Source organism: Triturus cristatus, chromosome 6, assembly GCF_964204655.1.
Source record: "Triturus cristatus chromosome 6, aTriCri1.1, whole genome shotgun sequence".
Taxonomy (NCBI): Eukaryota; Metazoa; Chordata; class Amphibia; order Caudata; family Salamandridae; genus Triturus; species Triturus cristatus.
The window spans coordinates 1,540,298,924-1,540,322,041 of NC_140589.1; the positions used below are offsets into that span (position 1 = coordinate 1,540,298,924).

Consider the following 23,118-nt stretch of genomic DNA (forward strand, 5'->3'; position numbering starts at 1 on the left):
CATGAAATAGCCTAGAGAGGGAAGTTGGCCTACCCCTTATTGAGGTTCCCGTAGATCAAGAGGGTCCTTACGTACAGAGTCAAGTATTAGGGAAGGACCGAAAGTTTTTACTCGATACAGGGGCAAGCAGAACCACTATCAGTCACAGCGAAGTCCCAGGGGTACCCCTCTCAGGCTCACAAAATATTTCCCTTGGTTTTTCAGGAAAGCCCACTATTAACGAAGTATCACAACCCCTTGCATTTACAGTTGGTCCATTGACACGGACTACAGATCTATTACTTACGAAATCATGTCCAGAAAACTTGTTAGGTATAAAAACATTGAAAGCTCTAGGAGCTGTAATATGTTGTTCTCCGGAAGGAGTACGACTATTTTTGCGTGACTTTAAAGGTCACTACGTGTCTAGAGACATGGATCACCGGTTACAGAATCTACCTGCACATTTATGGGCGCAAGGCCCCACTGATGTAGGTTGTATGCACATTACACCATATCGAGTCACAATAAAAACTGGAGTGGTACTACCACGAATACGACAATACAAATTACCCCCAGATGCTGTTGTGGCTTTACTGCAAATCATTGACGAGCTCATTGCACAAGGAGTGGTCGTGGAAACCGACTCCAATGTATGTAATTCCCCGATAATTCCGATTCTTAAACGAACTGATCCAAAAGCACCACCAGTATATCGATTAGTTATTGATCTGCGAGAATTAAACAAATGCATTGTACCACAATACCCCGTGGTCCCAGATATCTCTTCATTGCTAACAGCCATAGATTCAGAAGCAACGTTCTTTACTGTAATTGATCTCAAGAACGCTTTCTTTAGCGTCCCAATCGATCCGGAAAGTTAATATTTGTTCGGATTCAGTTTGAATGGACGAAGTTTTAAATTCGCACGCGCACCTCAAGGATTCACAGAAAGCCCCAGCATCTATAGCCAAGCACTGAAAAGAGAACTTGACAGTATCCACATGCCAGCTAACACTGCCCTGCTTCAGTATGTCGATGATCTGCTGATCACCGCCCGAAGCGAACCTGAATGTGAGAAAGCATCACTGACGGTTTTACATTTCCTAGCCGACAAGGGGCACAAGGTGTCCCCTTCAAAGCTGCAATTCTGTGTCCAGCAAGTTGTGTACCTTGGGCACTTGCTGTCCAAGGGGGGAAGACAGCTTACACCCGACCGTATCCAGTTAATTGTTAACATGCCGCCACCTAAGACACAAAAGGAGGTACGGGCATTCATAGGCCTCACTTCGTACTGTAGGCAGTGGATCCCTCAATATGCATTTCTAGCGAAACCACTCATTCAGTTGACAACACAGGAGGCAGCGACATCGACTGTCCTCCCTTGGACTCAGGAACACACACAAGCTTTTGAAAGCTTAAAGAAAGCTTTATGCCAAGCACCTGTTTTAGCAACGCCATGTTACAGCAAACATTTTACACTTTTTGTTACAGAACGTGAAGGTACTGCTTTGTCAGTACTCACTGACACGACAAAGACAATAGTTCCGACACCAACACACTGCATGACAGTTAAGGATCCCGCCCTTGATGTAATTGACATACAGACACATGCTACACCAGAAGAAATAAAGAGATGGACTGAATTAGGAGGGATCCAAACGGATCAAGGATGGATGACGAAGGGAAAATCTATATGGTTTCTCCCCGACTCAATGGTTCAGGTCATCATTAACACAATACATAGTCCAGCGCACCTAGGAGAGAAAGCTATGCTAGACAGTATTCAACACATTTGGTTCAATAAACACTTACGAGCAGCAGCTAAACAGAAAGTACGTACCTGTATGATTTGTTGTCAGTTCAATCCAGGAAAAGGCGTACCTGTAGAACAGGGTGGATTTCAACCCCCCGATCACCCTGGTTCCCTGACCGGGAATCGAACCCGGGCCGCGGCGGTGAGAGCGCCGAATCCTAACCACTAGACCACCAGGGAAGTCCTCCAGATGGATTATATCCAGATGGAACGTTGTCGAGGATTCAAATATGTCCTCGTAGTTGTATGCGCTCTTTCCCGGTGGACAGAGGCGTATCCCGTCTCAGATTACACTGCCCCGACTACTGCCAAACAGTTAGTTCGAGAATTCTTCCCACGGTATGGTTTGCCCCGTATCGTGTACTCAGATAATGGCCAACCGTTCTCATCCGAGCTAATGAAACATGTTTCACTTCTGTTAGGCTACCAATGGAAATTCCACTGTGTCCGACATCCCGAGGCAGCAGGTCTCGTGGAGCGACATAATCAAACTCTGAAAATTAGACTGTCCAAAGTATGTAGAGAAAAAGGTGTCGACTGGATAGTAGCCTTAGCAGTTGCGCTCTTTTACATGAGAATGGTAGCACATTCTCGAACAGGGCTATCCCCGTATGAGGTGATCTTCGGTAGACCACCAAATATGTGGGGGACGCCTATACCTCGTAAAATCACTGATGTTGACTGTAATATGCTGACAGATTACCTGGCTTCCTTGATGTCTGCACTACAATCTTGTCGTTCACAGGTAGCTGCAGCTTTTCCCGACAACACTGAGGTGAAGCCCCACGACGTGGTTCCGGGGGACCTCGTGTTTGTGAGGAATTTTGACAGGAGGAGCCAGCTGGAGCCTCGGTGGCAGTCGCCGAAGCTCGTCTTATTGACCACAAGGACAGCCGTGAAGATTGAGGGACGTAAAGGGTGGTTGCACTAGAGCCACATCAAAAAATTTTATGGACTACCGTCCGACGTGAACCCTCAGCCCTGCATTCCCTCACAGACGGATTCAAAACTACCCCTGGTTGAAAAGACCGAGAGTGAAAACTATAAAGTAAAACTAAGGTCTAGCAAGTCAGACAATTTGATTGTTTAAGTCCTCTCCAAGGTGAATCGGTTGAATTTGTCTCTGACATGTATCCTCTAGACCGAAATAGAGAGAGAAATAGACAGAAACATGCGTACTGTAAATCACTTCGTAGTCACTGCATAGTGACATTGTTAATTATGTTTTTCCTAAGTCTTCTGATTATTATTTCCGGTATATTATTACACATGTATTATCCTATTTTCAAGCGAGCTTCCAATGCTACTGCCGAACACTCTTTTAGCGAATTACCCCCACATGAGTTGTCCTATAGATTTGCGCTGCGCAACAACACATTCATTAGTATGCTACATCATTCTCATCAGACCAGCAATGCTACAAATTGTTGGATATGTGGCCGACTCCCTCCCTATCAGAAATACAAGGGAGTTCTGCCTCTCTTTCCGTATCCGTTCACACACAATGGCTCCTGTGGAGCATGGTTTAGTTTGATTAATTCCCTAGATTCAAATTCAGTAGTTTATCAAGACAACTGGGTTTGGGGAAACCTGAACCTAGTTTTACTTAAAGTCTGCTACCCTAACAAGGAGGGACTTCCCAAAAGAACAGGAACTGATCTAGAAAATGAAGTATATGGATTAGGTAACTTTACACTTAATCTTATGATCCTGAATATTGAATCCGAAGCTACACCAATCTTGCCCGCTATGTCAGTATTTCCAGTAAGAGGCGAATTATGTGTAAGAAAGAATGGTTCAATACACATGGGCCATAGTAAATGTACCACTGTAATAGAATTCAGTGATAAAGGCAAGTCTACATTTAGAGCTTCTCGTCACTCCTACTTCATTTGTGGTCACACCGCATACATACGCCTACCCTTAGATTGGGATGGTACCTGTTACATTGCATTCCTTCTACCACCTGTTTTCCTAGCCCCGCCTGATTACCATAGGAATACCCATTTAGTACACAACAGACAACAGAGAGATCTCCCGATTGTCGATTACACCGAAACAGCATGGGAGCAATACACAGATTTCAATAAAGGTTTCTTTCCCTACATAGGTACAGTCACTAATAGTAAGCTGATACGTAGATTAACTAGAACCCTTGAAGCAGTAGTGAATGAAACTACTTCCGCCTTAGGCAACTTAACAGAGGAGCAGTCTGCGATGCGGATTGTTGTTCTTCAAAATCGTCTTGTCCTTGACGTCATTCTGGCCGATAGGGGCGGAGCTTGTAGGGTCATCGGATCAAGTTGCTGTGTTTTCATACCAGAAAACGCGCCGTCAGTATATAAAGCCATAACTCGACTTCATAAGATCGTAAGCCAGATACACCAGAATCCAGGCACCTGGACTTGGTCCGGTTGGTTCTGGAGCGTGTTGTCAGCCTGGGGATGGAGGATCCTATCCTTCCTAGGTATTGGCTTTCTCATACTATTCAGTTGCTGCTTGTGTCTACAATGTGGGCCAGCGATTTGTGGTCTATGTGCCACATCGTGTATCCCGCCTTCAAATTTTCATTCGAGATCCCGGAAGAAGAAAGAAGAACAAATGATGCTATATGAACAGATTGATGGATTGATGAAGATGGATATTTCATGAGGGTCCGTAGGGGACAAGGAGGGAATGTGGAAATATGAATTTTTATGGTCAATTGTGTCCCCTATCTTGGACCCCAACGGCTCCATGTACATGCTATAAGTACATGTATGTTCCCTCCAGTTCCAGCTATAAAGACGCAAATACATGTGCGTCCAACGTCAACATGCCCTCTTTCAGATCCGCCATGAATGGGTCGAATATTCCATTCCTAAGTATGAAAGGCCACCGACTTTATGTGGTTCACTTTTCTAGTTTTGTAGTTCAGGCGAGTAGGCCCTGAATTCTGCCATCAAGCCTTTTTCTGCTTCTGCCTCTGAAATGCTCCAGCTTGGACCTACATCCGTGTCCATGAACTTTGTCTTACTCCCTGCGCGGCTAACGGTGCCTGACGCGGCCTGTTGCCTGCCAAAAACTGTATTCAGCCTTCAAGTTATCTGCTCCGCTCCTCATCCAATGCATTCCTGTCTAGTAGTTTAGGTAAACATCCTTCCAGCTACCGAGCAAAGGGCTCGGCCTCGCTGTCTTTATGCAAGTAATTCATAGCCTCTGTTACTATGGAAGATTCCTGCCCCCTCGCATCGCATGTAGACACATAGACGCTCGTACACGCACTAACAGTCAGTGTAGAATAGGATCTGTCCGAGAAGACCTTTCCTTCCAGATAATATAGTTCCTTAAACACAAGATATTAGATATGATTTAGGACTAGGTTGTCCTGACACCCCAGACTTCTGTCTCCATATGTAGAGCTAAATGTCAATTCCCCTTCACCCTCTAGTTGCACGTCAATCACACGTCATGCGGCTGCGCGCGCATCTCTGCCAAATATTTCTGCTGACACTGCAGGATTCTCTTATGGATCCACCCACTTGTGACATCATTTTAAATGACGTTTCTAGTATACGCCTGTATTTACGCCTATTTTCATTACGTATGTGTACTCTTATCTGTATTATCAGCTGTTACGCCTCCTGCATCTGTCTTAATTTAATGCTTTCCCTATATATATTGTTACTTGTCAATAATGTATATCTGATCCCTTCCTGAACCTTCGTGGTGATGGAATATGATTGCCTGGTTCGAACTATAATTCCTTTGTAAGGAATAAAGCCCTTTTCAGAACCTCTAATACCACGGATTCTGCCTCTTATTTTGACTGAGTTATTCTTACTAGACTTTACCGCATAAAAAATAGTACAGGTAATTTAAATATTTACCACAGTTCAACCTCTAGTCGGTGTTTAAACTCAATAGTTCTTGGCAGATCATTTAAATATGTACAAAAGGTCTTTGAAATCATATAGACGAATTAGAACATTCTTACTTCTGAGATGTTTTCAATGCTTCAGAACCTTCTGACTCGTTTACATATACGCTGAGAAAAAACTAGTCTTCACCCAGAGTTCTGAGAACCAAAACTGAAGTTCTTCGTGACTGAAGAATTGAGACACTAGTCACCTTAGAAATATTGTCCTTGGTGTGCACACCGCTATTTGAGGGCGGAGTTCAATGCGACGACTACAAGAAAATCTCCACAGAATTTGGCGCGTAGATAAGACACTTCTCCTCAGCTCTGAATCCACAGTTGAAGTGCGCCGGTTGGAGGGCTCGCGTGCTGGAAGAACACTTCAGCGCGAGAGCAAAAGACTAGACTGCAACACTTGATCTTGAAGGCGGCCGCCATCTTGGAATTCCGGGAAAACCAATGCTGGCGAGTTTTGACAACAAATTATAAATAAACATCTTAGAATGGAAGCGTTGCTGATACCAATGAGGGTAAAGGGCAAAGAAAGTCTTTTTCTTTTTGGGGGAACAATTAAGCAGACAAGCTATAGTGTTCCTGACAGTACCCCCTCTCAAAGAAGGCCCTCCCAAATGGGGTTTGTTGGGATAAACAGTGTGAAATTGTTTGACTAATCTAGGAGCATGTACGTTATAAGATGGTTCCCAAGATCTTTCCTCAGGGCCGAACCCCTTCCATTCTATAAGGTAGAACAGTTTCCCACTCCTTAACCTAGAATCTAAGATTCTGCTCACTTCAGACTCTAGATGCGAGTCTATGATAACTGGATCTGGAGGGGTGGAACCCCTTATGCCAGGAGGACTTTTCTTTAAAAGAGCAACGTGGAAAACTGAATGGACTTTCATTTGAGGAGGCAAAGCTAGTTTAATGGTCACAGGATTCACAATTTTTAAAACTCTAAAAGGTCCCAAAAATCGTGGTTGGAACTTTTTGTTTACTTTAAGATGAAGGTGTCGTGTAGACAACTAGACCAAATCTCCCACAGAATAGTCTGGGTTACATCTCCTTTTCTTGTCTGACTGCTTCTTGTAAGAGATCTTGGCCCTTTCCAAATGTTCTATTGCAAGTCGATAACTTTCCTGAACTTTCTTACTATATTCTTCCACTGCAGGGACTGAACCATCAGATTTTCCCAAAATTACATTCGGATGTATACCTGAATTTAGGTAGAAGGGAGAGTAACCAGTGGAAGAGTGCACAGCATTATTGTAAGCAAATTCTGCCGTCCAAATTAACTCGGACCTCTCTCCTTCTTGTTCCAAAAGATATAAACGCAAATACTGTTCAATCTCCTGGTTAACTCTCTCAGTTTGACCATCCGTTTCTGGGTGATAACTTGTGGAATATCAGGAATCGATACCCATTTGAGTCATAAAGGATCTCCAAAATTTAGAAACAAACTGGGCCCCACAGTCAGAAATCACAACTACCGGAATGCCATGTGCTTTTACAATGTGCTGTGAAAATAATAAAGCTAGTTGTGTAGATCCTGGTATTCTTTTTAATGGAATAAAATGACTCATTTTAGAGAAAGTGTCTACAAACACTAAGATGGTGTTATACCCTTGACTCTGAGGCAAGTCTACAATGAGATCCATGGTTATGGTGTGCCAAGGGTGAGGAGCTGTAGATAGAGGTATAAGTTTCCCCTCAGGGGCCTGTCGATTGGTCTTTCCTCTAATGCATTTATCACAAGTCAGAACATATCGTCTTATTTGAGGGATCATAGCTGGCCACCAAAACTGTCTTTTAATGAGTTCAATGGTTTTGGTAATACCCTTGTGCTGCTCTTTTTACTGGAGTACCTTTGGACAAGATTTGCCATGTTGAAGAGTGCACATACTGTAACGCGGCATTATTATCTGGATATGGCAACTTACAGCGAAGCAGTGGTAGGACAGGCGGATCTTCGTCATCTGTTTCAATAAGGTAAGCCTCTACTCTTAGAGGTGTTTTCTCCTTTTTCATTATGTGCCTTTACCAGCTTAAAATGATGGTATGCAATTTTGTTTTCTTATGTTACTTGGTTTATAAACTGATGGTAAATAGCTACATTGTATTTTATATATGTTTCAGTATATGCATGTATATTGTTACCCACCATCCTCTGAGGGTAGATATATATACATTGGATTGTTTCTATACACGTTTGTCTATGCAACTGCTAGCTACTCTGATTAAAGCTTGTGAATCTATGAAAGATCCTATACTGGAGAAGAAAATTACTTACCTGTAACTAGGTTCTCCAGCATTGGTATCTTTCATAGATTCACATGCGACCCACCCTCCTCCCCTGAGAGGCTTCCCTTATTTCCTCAAGATATAAAGTTTCACACGTGTGCTTGAAAATCTGAGAAAGCTAGCCTCTCCTGGGAGTGTTATACAGGGTGCTGTCGCCTGATTGTCTGCTACTTAAGTTTGGTTCTTTTTACAAAAGTAAATGGATAGGCTATTGCAGTGACTGTTCATTGCATTGTAGCCTATGGTAGTATTATCTACTGCTTTTATAAGTATACCGTGGGACTCCCACTACGACGACGGGGATGATTCAAGCATGTGAATCTATGAAAGATACCAATACTGGAGAACCGTAGTTACAGGTAAGAAACTCATGTTTGAGGCATATGAGCTGCAGATTACACACTTTTGCATAGATTGCCATCTAGTGTTGAGCCCGGATGTTTGCAGTTTGTTTTTCCTCTTGGAAAGTCTTTGGAAGTCACGAGGTCGGTGACTCCTCCTTTGGATGGTATTGCGCATGGGCTTCGGCTCCATCCTCAGATTGTTTTTTTCCGCCATCGGGCTCGGATGTAATCTTCGCGCTCCGGTTCCGAACAGCTTCCAGTTTGACGATCGACGCGCAATCCTCACCCCAATTCGCTGTATTGTTTCGATCACGATCTCTTCAATCAACGCGCCTTCTCATCGGCACAAACCTTCGGTTCCAGTCGTCGACGGCGGCCTTCGGGCCTACCCAAGCTCCGGTCCCGGCTCATGGAAAGAACTCCATTTAAAAAGTGCCCTCGATGTGGGTCCAAATTTCCCCACACCGATCTTCATGAGGTATGCAACCTCTGCCTCTCCCCTAAACACGAGGCTCGAGACTGTCCGGCCTGTAAGTCTTTCCGATCCAAAAAGACTATTCGGGACCGAAGAGCCAGAAGGAACATGGCACACTCCTCAACGACCATTCCAGTCGACATCTTCGGAGACGACATCGACGATCCGGAACATCATCGCACCGAAGAGGACCTAGTCAGCGCTTCCGAGGCCGACGAGTCAGATGTGGAAGACATCACTCCGGCGCAGAGGGTCGTGAGTACCAATCTACCCCTCCCCCCCCCCCCCCCCCCCACACCGACACCCAAAAAGGCTTCGGTCGCGCCTTCGGCCTAGGCAAGACCAGAGACACTGCTTCACACACCCCAACTTCGGGCCCGGTGAAGAAGCCAAGTAAGCCTTCCGGCGGCTCGGGCTCGAGCCAGCCTACCAGCGGTGCCGAGAAACACACTCCAGCACCGAAAAAGAAACCTGCCTCCACCTCGACACCGAGCTCCTCACCGAAGCCCTCGGGGTCGAAATCCAGCCCTTCGGTACCGACGCCATCTTTGGTACCGACCAAACCACACAAGGCCACCGGCACCGACACTTCCAAGCCGAAGACCATCTCGGCGCCGACCAAGAGACGGGAGGGTCCCAAGCCGGGTTCTAAGCAACAAACCGGCACAGAAAAACCTAAAAAGACATCGGCCCCGACGGGCCAAATAACCTCACCAGAGCTATTTACACTGGATCCCTTGCAAAAAACTCTCACCAAGGATCCAAAAACTGGACATTTGACACTCTCTACCAAAAAGAGACATTTGAAGAAGCCTGCTCCGCCTCCACCTCCAAAGAGGAAGGACTCTGCTACCTCTCCGTTCAGAATACCTTCCCCTCCCCCTCCACCTATTCCTCCTTCCCCACCTCCACCCCCTCCGCCCTCTCCACCTCCACCTCATCGTTCTCCGACCCCGTCTCCAGACGATGATGATCAGGGGGACCCATATCATGATATAGGGGATGTGCCACAGGACCCCACCCCTATAGGATCCCCAGATCCATGGGACGATTACAATATTCCAGATATCCCCAACGTCCCACAAGACGATCTTTACCCTTCTAGACTATCTCCACCAGAAGATTCATTAGGGTTCAACCATCTTCTGCAAAGGGCGGCACATTATCACGGGGTGGACTTGCATACCCACCCCGTGGAGGAAGATTTCCTCCTAGACACATTTGATGCCTCACAAAGGTCCACCTCCATACTGCCCATGCTCAAAGGGGTGGTAAAGCATGCGGCAGAAGTTTTTAAGGACCCAGTTAGAGCCAGGGTCATTAACCCACGTATTGAAAAAAAATACAAATCTGCTCCCTCCTACATCAGAGGACCAGCACCACTAGATTCTTTAGTAGTATCTACGGCACGTAAAAGGGCAAATTCACAAGCGTCAGGTGATGCACCACCACCTGACAAGGAATCAAAACTACTAGATGCATCAGGCAAACGCACAGCATCCCAGGCGGCCAACATATGGCGTATAGCAAACACTCAGGCACTACTGGCCTGATATGACCGGGCTCATTATGACGAGTTAGAAAGCATAATGCACCATCTCCCTGAAAAATATAAAGCTAGGGCCAACGAGTTAATTCAAGAGGGTAAAACAATCACAAATACCTCCATACGTTGTGCTCTAGATGCAGCAGACACAGCCTCCAGGGCCATCAACACCAGCGTCCTTCTCCGTTGCCATGCTTGGCTAAGGGTATCTGGTTTCAAACCAGAAGTACAAGCCTCCATCCTTAACCATCCCTTTGACCAGGAACATCTATTTGGGCCAAAGGTGGATGAGGCCTTAGAAAAGATGAAAAAAGACACGGATATCGCAAAATCCATGGGGGCCTTACAATCTCACCCACCCAGACGCTCCTTTCGCTGCTCCTCCTTTCGGAGTACATCCAGAGGCTACTCCTCAGACACAGCGTCCACATCATACAAATCCCCTACTCAGACCACCTTTACAAAAGGTTACCAAAGAGGCGGCTACAGGGGTAACAACAACAAGGGCAGAGGCAAAACAAACAACGCCCGTTCTGCCACACCTCCTACCCAATGACTTCCCCCCGCTCCCTCCAGACCATTCCACTCCGGTCGCGAGCAGACTCCAAAATTTCCTTCATGTCTGGGAGACCATCACCTCAGACAAATGGGCGACCCAAATAATTCAGTCAGGCTACAGCCTAGAACTAACATCTACCCCCCCCAAACATTCCACCAAGGCAACGCCCAATGTCACAAGAACATTCAAAATTACTAAAGCAGGAGGTAATCTCCCTCCTACAAAAACAGGCAATAGAACACGTTCCTGTCAATCAACAAAATATGGGGGTCTACTCCCTATATTTTCTCATACCAAAAAGGGACGAGACTCTACGACCTATTCTAGATCTCCGGCCCCTAAACACATACATACACTCAGACCATTTTCATATGGTAACGCTTCAGCAGGTACTTCCGCTCCTCTCCCAAAACGACTTCCTCACCACTCTGGACTTGAAAGACGCATACTTCCACATTCCAGTGCACCATGCTCACAGAAAGTACCTCAGATTTGTAGTGGACGGACAACACTACCAATTCAAAGTGCTCCCGTTCGGAGTCACAACAGCACCATGGGTATTCACCAAGTGCCTAGCAGTGGTGGCGGCACACTCAAGAAAACAGCACATTCACGTCTTCCCATTCCTAGACGATTGGCTGATAAAAGCCACTTCATACAATCAGTGTGTACAACACACCTCCACCACAATCGAACTACTTCACCAACTAGGCTTCACGGTGAACCACCAAAAGTCACAGCTACAACCATCCCACATAAAACAATACCTCGGTGCCACCATAGACACCTCAAAAGCGATAGCCTACCCCAATCCGGCCAGGATTGCAAGCATGCAGGCTTTGCGACAAAAATTCATAACTTAACACTCCCTTCCAGCACGAGTGTTCATGCAACTAATAGGGATGATGGCCTCTTGCATTTTCATAGTGCCCCACGCAAGACTCCAGATGCGTCCCCTCCAAGAGTGCTTAGCGCACCAGTGGAACCAGGCCCAAGGTCAACTGACAGATCTGGTGTTGGTAGACGGTCGTACCCATCGCTCTCTGTAGTGGTGGAACGCCACAAACCTTTCCAAAGGTCGACAGTTCCTGGACCCGGTTCCCCAGATAATACTAACAACGAACGCATCGCTCTCCGGCTGGGGAGCTCACCTATTACACCTCACCGTGCAGGGCACATGGACGCCTCAACAAAAGTTACAACCATCTGGAGTTACTAGCAATCTTTTTAGCTCTAAAATCTTTTCAAATACAGATTTCAGGCAAGGCAGTCCTCATTCGCACAGACAACATGACGGCCATGTATTATATACAAAAACAAGGCGGCACACACTCTCCACAGCTCTCTCAATTAGCACAGAGCATATGGAGATGGGCAATTCCCCACAAAATCTTTCTCCTAGCTCAACATGTCCCAGGAGTCCAAAACACCGTGGCAGATCTGCTCAGCAGACAGACACAACAAATCCACGAGTGGGAACTTCACCCACAGGTTCTTCATCCCTTCTTTCAAATGTGGGGGCATCCACAGATAGACCTCTTTGCCACCCACGAAAACACAAAATTCCCAAGCTTCGCCACCAGATTCCCACACCCATTGTCCAAAGGAAATGCGATATGGATGAACTGGTCAGGCAAATTTCCGTACGCTTTTCCGCCTCTCCCACTCATTCCATTAGTGGTGCGCAAACTACAACAACACTCCCTCACACTAATCCTAGTAGCTCCAACGTGGGCCAGACAACCGTGGTACACCACGCTGCTGGAACTCTCTGTAGTACCACACCAAAAACTACACCTCTCACCATGCCTCCTAACCCAGAACCATGGAGAGATCAGACACCCGGACCCAGCTCAGCTCAACCTTGCGATCTGGCTCCTGAAATCCTAGAATTTGGGTACCTAAATCTTCCCCCTGACTGTATGAGCGTCATCAGAAAGGCTAGACGACCTACCACTAGAGCGTGCTACGCTGCCAAGTGGAAACGATTTGTTGTTTGCCATAACAACACCATCAATCCCCTGGACGTGTCCATTCAACACATCATAGGCTACTTACTCCACCTACAAAGGTGTAATCTAGCCTATACGTCCATTCGACTACACCTTGCAGCAATTGCATCTTACTTACAAAACAGGCAACATCTTTCACTCTTTAGAGTACCTGCCATTAAAGCCTTCATGGAAGGCCTAAAAAGAATAATTCCCCCCAGAGTACCACCCTCACCTGTGTGGAACTTAAATATTGTTCTCACAAGGCTAATGGGGCCTCCCATCGAACCTTTGCACAAATGCGAACTACAATTCCTAACATGGAAAACAGCTTTCCTTGTAGCCATCACTTCCCTTAGAAGGGTCAGTGAGATACAAGCACCTACCATACAAGAACCTTTTCTTCAAATGCACCATAACAAGGTTGTTCTCCGTACCAACCCAAAATTCCTACCTAAAGTCATTTCCCCTTTTCACCTAAACCAATCGGTAGAACTACCAGTATTTTTCTCGCAACCACAGACCGTTGCAGAAAGGGCTCTGCACACACTAGATGTCAAACGAGCCTTACTCTACTACATCGAGAGAACACAACCTTTCCGCAAGACCAAACAACTGTTTGTTTCTTTCTCTCCACCACACAAGTGCAACCCCATCTCAAAATCAGGGATAGCTAGGTGGATTGTAAAATGCATTCAGATTTGCTACCACAAAGCAAACCGAACGCTATCCGTTCCCCCTAAAGCCCATTCTACACGAAAGATAGGGGCTTCTATGGCATTTTTAGGGAACATCCCATTAGATGATATCTGCAAAGCAGCTACATGGTCAACACCGCACACTTTCACTAAACACTATTGTGTAGATGTGCAAACTAAGCAACAAGCTAGTGTGGGCCAGGCTGTACTCAAAACATTATTTCAAACCACTGCAACAGATACCGCTAAGGTTGGGACTGCTATATAGTCTATGCAAAAGTGTGTAATCTGCAGCTCATATGCCTCGAACGGAATATGCTACTTACCAGTATGCATCTGTTCTTGGCATGTAGAGCTGCAGATCTACACGCACCCACCCGCCTCCCCGGCTACCTGTATCTGTTCCAGTTTATCTTATTTAGATACACACATGGGTTTCTTCACTGTTATTACTACGCTCCATCTTTCCCTGCTGGCGAAAAACAATCTGAGGATGGAGCCGAAGCCCATGCGGAATACCATCCAAAGGCAGAGTCACCGACCTCGTGACTTCCAAAGACTTTCAAAGAGGAAAAACAAACTGCAAACATCCGGGCCCAACACCAGATGGTGATCTATGCAAAAGTGTGTAGATCTGCAGCTCTACATGCCAAGAACAGATACATACTGGTAAGTAGCATATTCCTTTATTCCCTACCTATAACATGTAAAAAAAAAAGGCGTTGTAGTCAGGAAAATGTGCTACCCGCTCTCAACCTAACAACTGAGCAAAAAAACATTTAGAGCTAGAAAGCTCAACCAACTTTTTGTGGCATGCTTCGCCATAGGTAACCAATCTTCGCCCTGAGATTGATTGGGTGGGCTCATGAGACTTATGTATGACTTGAAGAGGATCCCTTAAAGTAAAAGGGATGTCTTTATTGCTAGTTCTGAGGGTATGATTAAAACGATATAGAGGATGTGCTGGAATCTCAATTATTCCCCCCTTTGATTGGTCAACATGTTTCTGCCTCCAAGTCACCTATATAGGTCAGCGGCTTTCTTCAGGAATGCAATCCTAAGGCAGTTTATTCAAACATACAATCATTCATGCAAAAAAGCACACTAATCATGCCATTCTACATATCAAGTTGGTTAATCCTTGCAAACAGCTCCTGTTGGGTACTGACATGTAGACCCACCGAGGACGCGAGATATGGCAGCCTTCTGTAGTTAAAGATTTGTCAAGGCTCTGCTGCTGGTTTTTTGCCTAGTCTTCACGTGTCCCTGAATGCCACAATTTTTTTGTGTTTTCTAATTTAATAGCAAAAAGCATTTTTCTGGAACATAGTTTACATTACCGTCTTCATCTCTTCTAGACAAATGTGCTGGTGGCAGGAGAAGGTGATTCCTCTCTTGTTCTTTCTAGACAGCAATCCTGCTGCTCCTCAACAATATCTTTCAGTGGCTCTTCTTTCTGCTCTCCAGATGGCTTGTTTCTATATTGGGGGTTGGTACCACACACCCATTTCTACCATCTTGCAGTTGCTTTATTTTGTTTTATACTGTTACTTATTAGTGTTTCTTACTGTTACTTATTAGACTTCTCTGCCACCATGGAGGATTTACCCTACATAGTTCTGCTTGTATTGTTGTTGCCTCTGATGGGAGCATTCCTACTTTTCTGAGTACTGTGTTTTGTTGCTGTTAGGCTCCCACTGACTAAAGCTGCTAATGATTTTGGTTTGAATGAGAAGGGCATAAGTAATGGTGCTGCAACTGTTTCATGCTCATAGAGCATTCCCCTCCCTTTGAAGCTCCTATAAATGCAGGCACTCAAATGTGATCATGTTTTTCCCACCTTGTAATCCCTTCTTTGAGGTCTACTTTCAGGCTGACCAACCCACTTACCTTCATAGGAATAACAGACTAGATAGCACTAGATCATCTTGACGCACGTCCACAGTGATCCTGCACATCTGCCTTTTCCTATGCCTGAAATCAGTCACTTCTGTACCCACCAATTCATTTCCCCCATATCTCTTGGCCCCTTCTCTTTGAGTTTAGGCCTGTTAGCTGAAGATAATGTTAATTGTTCTTTTGCACAGTGATATGAATCCTCCAGGTCTAGTTTCCTGCTTTATAAAATCTGATATATATAAATATATATATATATATATATATGTGTGTGTGTGTGCAAATATAGGAGTGTCCAGGCAAACTGCTAGTTGATCAGTCTCTGCTGTGCCCATCGCCAGCATTGCAGCTTGAATGTTTCCTCGACATGCTGAAGTTCTCTGTTGCGATCTGTCTCTCTTCATTCATCGCCACAAGCAAGCTTCCTACAGACAATAAACACACACTTGATATCCACCTTGTTGGTCTTTAGAAAAATTCTGCCACAATGGGAAATTTCTTTTTCATGAAGTGGGAACACAAAATGTTATCTTCTTATCTTTGAGGCACAAAATACTACCCATCCCTAGTTGTAGGCAATGTTACATGATATAAAACATATTTTTTGTGGCTATGTAAAGAGCAGTATACTGAACAAGAATAATGTAGATGGTCTTGATTGGTCACATCGCATGATTACAATTCCTTCAGTTATTGGGTAGCTTAATTTATGCTCAAATAATGTTCCTGAAGTGGATATTGCAGCCAGGAAGACTGGAATTTAATGTAACTTTCATTAACTCTGGCACTCTGAAATAGTTGATCAGGCTTTTGATGTAAATAATCTGTATGTTGGTACTTCGGCAACTTAGTTCAACAATAAATCAAATGTTGTTTCTCCCATAAATCTTATCTTTCCCTCTCAACCTCTTGCTGTGTTGACCAATAAATGCTTTACTGATATGATTTTTTTTATCTCAATGTTCTTCCTTGTTTGGATGTAGGAGCAGTTGAGGAAACCATTCAAAACAGCGCTCTTATTGTTTATGAAAACTACAACCGATCAATAGAACTTAATCTGTCGAAATTACTTTGCAGGTCTTGCAAGCCGTTGACGAGATGGGGGACTTCTTGCGAATAAAGTATTCTCGTCAAGTCAGATCATCCCGTCCAGAACTCTATGATGAAACAAGCTTTGAACTTGATGACTGACTGTCCAGTATCTTGCACAGAGCATTTTGATGCTACAAAAGCCCCAGACGACCAGCCATAGGAAGAATTGTAACCTCAAGTGGCTGCGTAACAATTGGAATACTCCAGATGATGATTGAATACAGAATGCCTTATTTGCCTCATTGTTTCTCCCAGCGAAGGACGCAGCTCAATACAACTCCTCCCATCAGATGTTGAACATTAAGCAAGCATCCGGTTTAGCACCAGTCCTATGCCCTTACACTGCAAGGAGCGCTGGATTTCTGCCAGGGGCCTGCTACTGATTTGCATCTGGCTACCTCAAAGGAAATGGCCTCCTGCCTTGCGGAGATTACTAAAGTAGCATTTCCACCCGCCATTTTCTAAAGATAATAACATATTTCAGAAAAGAAATACTTGAGTGTAAAATACAGGAAAACAAATATACCCTCAAAGAGCATTACCTGCATTCTTATGAATATTTATACATATATAGCCATATTGTTGAAAAACACTTTAGTAAAATGAAGTCTAATATTGACAATGTGCTTTTTATACTCTTACAACAGTAAGGCCTAACAAGAATTCAGAAACTCATAATATCTAATAGGATGGCTTTAATGATCCACTCAGGCGAATCCCCTCAGCAGTGTATTACGTACATTACGTGTGTTTGTTTTTGTTTGAATCCCACATAAGAAATTATGGCCATTGGATACCGATTTCTAATTTTGGCTCACTTTTTTTATATTTAGGCCTCCTGCTCCTCATTGGTAAAAGATGATATCCATATTGCTTTTAAAAAACTATGGCTTCGGGCAATGCCATAACCTCTGATCTCGCTTAATCCACTAAACTGCAGCTCAGGCAAATCCGCAACCCTTGACGGCAGTCTTGTGTTTTTCTCTGTATGGGGAGGGTCTATGATGGTTCATGGAGCAAGCGAGTACTAATGATATTCCCCTTCTACCACAGCTGTGCAGGCAGGCCCTTGGCTCATACTCTCACCTGGGGCGTAACTCAGGCCCCTGTGGCGCAGGGGGGCCCCGGCCTGATTGGGGGCCCCAAACTCTTCAGGAGGGCCTGATGAATATCCGTGAAATATGGAAGACTCAGTGTCCCCTCTTCACTTTCTGCAGGGGGAGCCCAAATTGCGTTAAGCCACTCCCCTGACGCCTATTCATTTGCCCTCCTTGAGCCTTCAGGTCACTTGAGGAAATGACTACTGTACTCGTGCATCTAAAGCAACCGTAAAAGTGCAGAAGCAGTGGGGAGACACTAATAAGAGGTTGCAGCTTTTTTTTTTAATAATAACTTAATCAACTAAATGAATAACAGCGCAAAACAATACTGCTACATGCCAGTTTGTTTCACCGCTACTTTTACCATCCAGATTAGCAACATTCATACATTTGGGTACTGTTAAATTAATATACAGAAAAATCCTATTAACATGAGTAACCAAACTGTTAGCTGAGAGAAAAATATTTCCTCCAATACTTTTACTTATTATTTAGCATATTTTTCTGTAAGGTTAATTTGTGTATCAGACAATTAATTTACAAATTCTAATAGTACCATAATACAAAAAATACACATTTTATGAATTAATGCAACACTGCATTTATTTCTACTGTGTATTTTTAAACGATTAAAAGTCTGCGCACTTCTCTAGAAACTCAAAAGGGACTATGAAAATAGTTGAGACTAGTCTGGAGGAAAGGCGTGGATGGTATGCTGTATATGTTTTCTATTTTTTTAGGTTTTTAATTGAAAAAAATAAATAGCCTTTTCGTGAGGCCTTACTATTGGTATGTTTGAGCAAAAACTGTTCCACGGCATGATGATTACGACCTGTTTTCACATACAGTATTTTCAATTCTGCGACGTGCAGTCACTTTTGTAATTGAAAACCAAATAATCCACTGAAAATACTTTTACCGTAAGAGGCAGTGAGCCATATAAACATCCTTTGTTAGCGTCTAATTAAAGCACAGTACCTTCTACGTTCTGTAAACGTGGAGACGGGCCACCTGCGCTCTTCGTAGACCGTTGCTTTTTTTTTTTTTTTTTTAAATAACTTTTTAAGAGCACCGTAACAAGTAATGCCAATAGTTGAGGTGTATTTTTTGAGGATCTGCTGTGCGGAAGTTTGGGGCCCCACCCCTTCTGTCCTAGCCAATCCTTAATGTTCGAAATAAGAAGTAGGAAGGGAATATATTATGTACAATAAGAGTGAGGAAGAATAGAATCAAATATTTATTAAAATGCCCATCTATCGTTTATTTTAAATCTGTCTGTATTGTTGGCTTTTTTTCTGAAAGTTCTATTTTCACTGTTTTTTCCATTTTAAGCCTTGTTTGTGTCTCCACACACAAACAGAAAAGTGACATACGTACATTGGCTGCTACGAGCGAGGCCTACCAATATTTATCAATTTTGAGTATCTCTAGATTTCTGGGAAGGGGTGTAGGTTGTTGGACTCAAAGTATGTGCAACAGTTGACTCTGGAAAATGTATATGCAAGATTCATTACCTGCAACTTCATTTAGATTGCATTTCCTAAACATTTAATTACAAAGTATAAGTGGAGAAAATGTCTCAAACGTTATATGAAATGTTCAGCTTCCATGATGCAATTGTTATCAATTGATATATGCATGAACCAACTGAGTATGTGTTTTTGGGTAGCGCGCAGCACTGTTGTTTGCAGAATTTCTATGCACAAATTGATGGATAAAACATCCACCTTCACAAATGGTGCTGTAAACACGTGTGAAGGGCTTCTTAGCATTCTGGTTTCCAGATATACTACACTTTGATGTTCTTATAAGAAGAGGGGGTGCCAATTTACCCCACAGGTGTGGGCTAATCTGAAAGAAACAAAATTAAACTGTGGCATCCTGATTGCAAATCATTATTTCCCGGTAGAGAAAATAGCTTTTATAGTTTGAATTTAAGTAATCAAGGCGGAGGTACTTTCGGCAAATAAGAAAATGAATGCTAACGGATGGGTTATCATAGATATGATCGGGATCCTCTGTCATTTTGCACATTTAGGTAGCCAAATGAGAGGGTTGCTTTATGGTCAGCAAAGATACACATTGGTTCTGCTTATCATGCCTTGGATGCTGTATTCAAAACTTCTATGCCACTCGCCCAAGAAATGACTGTTGGTACTTTATTTTTTTGTTTTACTTCTTTTAAATACCGGGGGTTGAGTCACATTCACATGTTGTCCGTACATCCAAGACCCTTAGGGTTCATTGACAAAAAAGTTAACAATATGTACAGAATAAACCACATATTGGATGTTCCTTTTAGCAAAACGGGTACAGTAGTCTATGCAAAAAAAAAAAATCTCAAACCAGTGTCACACCATGGTTAAACATTGGTGACCGGCAAAGGCATAGCGTTCGAGAATCTTTCAGTATGACACTTGAGATGGAGATCCCTTGTATTCCTATTTCTCATATACTAAGTGTTTGATATCCATGGACTTAGTCTTATGTGTAAATATGAAAACAATTTTTACAAGAAATTGTCGGGTGACAGTTGGGCACCAATTTCTCTAGATGCTTTCTGAGTTGTTGCACTGAAATAATGCACTGTTAGGCTTTCATTACTGCATGACAGTCTAAATCGTTTTTATAGGGGATTAGTTTAGCCTTAGCGATTCACTCTGCGCTCTACATGCAGGAATCATTCAAGGTCTGGGTGGTTGGCCTATGGAGAAGGATAATTTTTTACCCTATGCAACAAGAAAGGGATTTCTACAGAGAAGTATGTGTTTTTCAAAAGAAATATATATTGCTTTACTAAACGTAAAGATTTAACTTGCCCCAAATCATTATGCACTGGAAAAACGAGAAATGAGTAATATGTGAATCATTTGGAGAGAATTAAGTGGATGGCTCCTTTGCCATTTTTCCTTCTCACCACACATAGCAACACAACATAAAATCACTGGAGTGGCCTTCTATGAACAAGCAGCTTACAAGGGCATGTGAGCTGGCAGTGGTTAAGTATCAAAAAGCAAATCTTTATTAAAGAATTTATTAGAAAATAAATACCAAGGCACTTAATAAAGTGATCATATATGTATCTGTTGGAGAAAATCAATTCACTTTTATTCTGTTTATCGGAAGGGGGCGTGGAAACGCCAGGACCTTTCTTGCCTTTGCACATTTTCTCTTCCAGAATTACAGATATGATGTTTTTGTGAGTTTCCTAGCTATTGTTTCTGCAGACTGCTCTCAGTTGTTAGTCTTTAAAAACTAGCACAAATCAATGGCTGCAGACCTGCTTTTAAATTATTGTTTGGTTTTCCTTCTTGACACAGTTCTTCGTGTCTCACACTTACAAAGCCTCTTGAGTCTAGCATCATCATATCTTCCAAAGGCTGCCTGTGACTACCAATCTAGAATCTCCTTGGCGCTACTAGAGAATCAGGAGTCAGAGTTGCAAGCTCTTATTGGTTTATCATTGCTGTTGTACTTTGGAAGAGGGGAAAAGCTTGATAGTTGTTTTTATGATTGAATATTTGTCAGTGACATAGTTTAAACTTCAATCTTCTTTTACTCAACAAGCTCCCACATTTTGGTACACCAAAGTGTGTTTTACTCCTTATTGACGGCCTGTTTATTCTCTTTTAGTAGCCATTATTTAAGCTATGCACCTCAAATGTTCAGTGTAACTATCCTAGTTAAATTGTTGAAGTTCGAAAATATAATATTGCCAAATAAAGTACAACACCCAAATATCCAGATCCCTGTTGCACCACCACATGTGTGTATTTGGCAAGTACCCCTGGACAATTCTATGTCCACGTGATATTGCTGTTCCATTTTGGACCTCGGTGTGAGCGCACAAAAAAATGAGGCACTTATTATTTGTTGAAAAATACAAAACGAAAAAAAAGAATGCAGTACATGCAAGAATGAAGGGATTGAAAAGCTAGTTTAAAAAGAGCCTTTTGAGCGTGCTCGTTGTGTCTTGATGTTTTTGTTTTTTAATGAAAAGTGTTTGGGATGACTCTGCAATAAATTGTACAAAGGAGGCTGACCTCTTCCCTTAGAAAAGATGGTTTCTTTTGTACGGCCAAATGTTAGATTGTTTGTACTATTTGTCCTGCTCCGTTTAATAAAGAAATTCATTTTTTACAGCTTGACTCTTTATTTTTATTTGTACTCCACAAAATAAGGAATGTGTTTGGCAGATCACCTAGAGCAGCACTAAATTTCTACTACCAAAACTTTTTATATTGTTTCATTTGTGGTTGAGAAGTAGTGCGGCCCAGAGGACGCCAATAATCCCCTAATAATACGAGCACTAGATCAGACCTTGTAGTCCACTTGTGCCTCTGTATTCCTGGGAGAACCCATGAAGCTTTCCCTGGAGCGAGCTTAGCCTCACTAGAACTCACTGAGCACTCCTTGAAAATAATCCTGTAAACAAAGATATGAAAATGATTTGGTTAGGACACCTAACTAGGGTGTATGCATACTTTTTAGCACACCTTTTCATGAACGTTTTGGTTTCTAGACAAAAGATTTTTAAAAATGTCCCCCACAGAAAAATTTGTCAAACATTTGAGATACACATTCTAATTAGTTTGAGGGAGAATTCACTTCCCTCTATGAAAATGAGTTTATCTCACAATAAACATTATAGCCTTTATAGAAGTTTACAACTACACAACTGGTTGTACAGCCACTAAATAACCTTTAGAAGGCAACTATGTGGTGCATTGGTTATTGTTTGCTTAACAGGTTTGCACACAGGTGATTTGAGACAGGCAGTGGGTATCCCAGTCTTGGGTGTTGTACCCGACACTTTTTATCAGTGATATCTCAGTAATTTCTAGCATCCTTGCATACCCCCACTACCTTCTAATCATCAATCAGAGGGTTTTAAGCGTGCTATTTACCCGTGAGGGTCTCAAGGCGCGGGGGGCAGCTCCGGTCGATCGAAGAGCCTGTCAGTCAAAGAGCCAGGTCTTGAGGGTCTTCCTGAAGATGTGCAGGGTGGGGGAACGTCTGATGTCTATCAGGAGCTCGTTCCAGGTCTTGGCCGCGATGTATGAGAAGGATTTTCCACCCATTCTTGCTCTGCAGATGCACGGAGTTTTGGCGAGGGCGAGGTTGGCGGATCGGAGGTTCCTCTTGGGTACGTGGAAGGAGATTGTCGTTCAGATATTGGGGTCCAGTGTTGTGTAGGCATTTGTAGGCGTGGGTAAGTATCTTGAAAGATACTCTTTCCAACGGGGAGCCAGTGAAGGCTGCGCAGGTGTTGGGAGATCTGTTTGTGTCGAGGAATGCCAAGGACGAGTCTGGCTGTGGTGTTCTGTATGGTCTGGAGTTTGTGGAGCAGAGACTTGTTGATCCCGGCATAGAGGGCGTTTCCGTAGGCCAGTCGGCTGGTTATGAATGCGTGGGTGATGATCTTT

At 43.4% G+C, this 23,118-nt stretch overlaps 1 protein-coding gene and 1 non-coding gene across 3 annotated transcripts in view; one reads left to right on the forward strand and one right to left on the reverse strand.

Annotated features, from left to right (window-relative positions):
* SPTLC3 (serine palmitoyltransferase long chain base subunit 3) overlaps window positions 1–21,832 on the forward strand; it is a 638,325-nt gene extending 616,493 nt beyond the window's left edge. For both annotated transcript variants that reach the window (XM_085612694.1, XM_085612695.1), the window contains exon 12: window positions 16,578–21,832. In XM_085612694.1, coding sequence (XP_085468820.1) covers window positions 16,578–16,691 — 114 coding nt within the window. In that variant the 3' untranslated portion in view covers window positions 16,692–21,832. The remainder of the gene's footprint in view (window positions 1–16,577) is intronic.
* On the reverse strand, window positions 1,904–1,975 carry TRNAE-CUC (transfer RNA glutamic acid (anticodon CUC)). The gene has a single exon. It is a non-coding gene; the product is annotated as a tRNA-Glu (tRNA).
* Window positions 21,833–23,118: the final 1,286 nt, after the last annotated feature.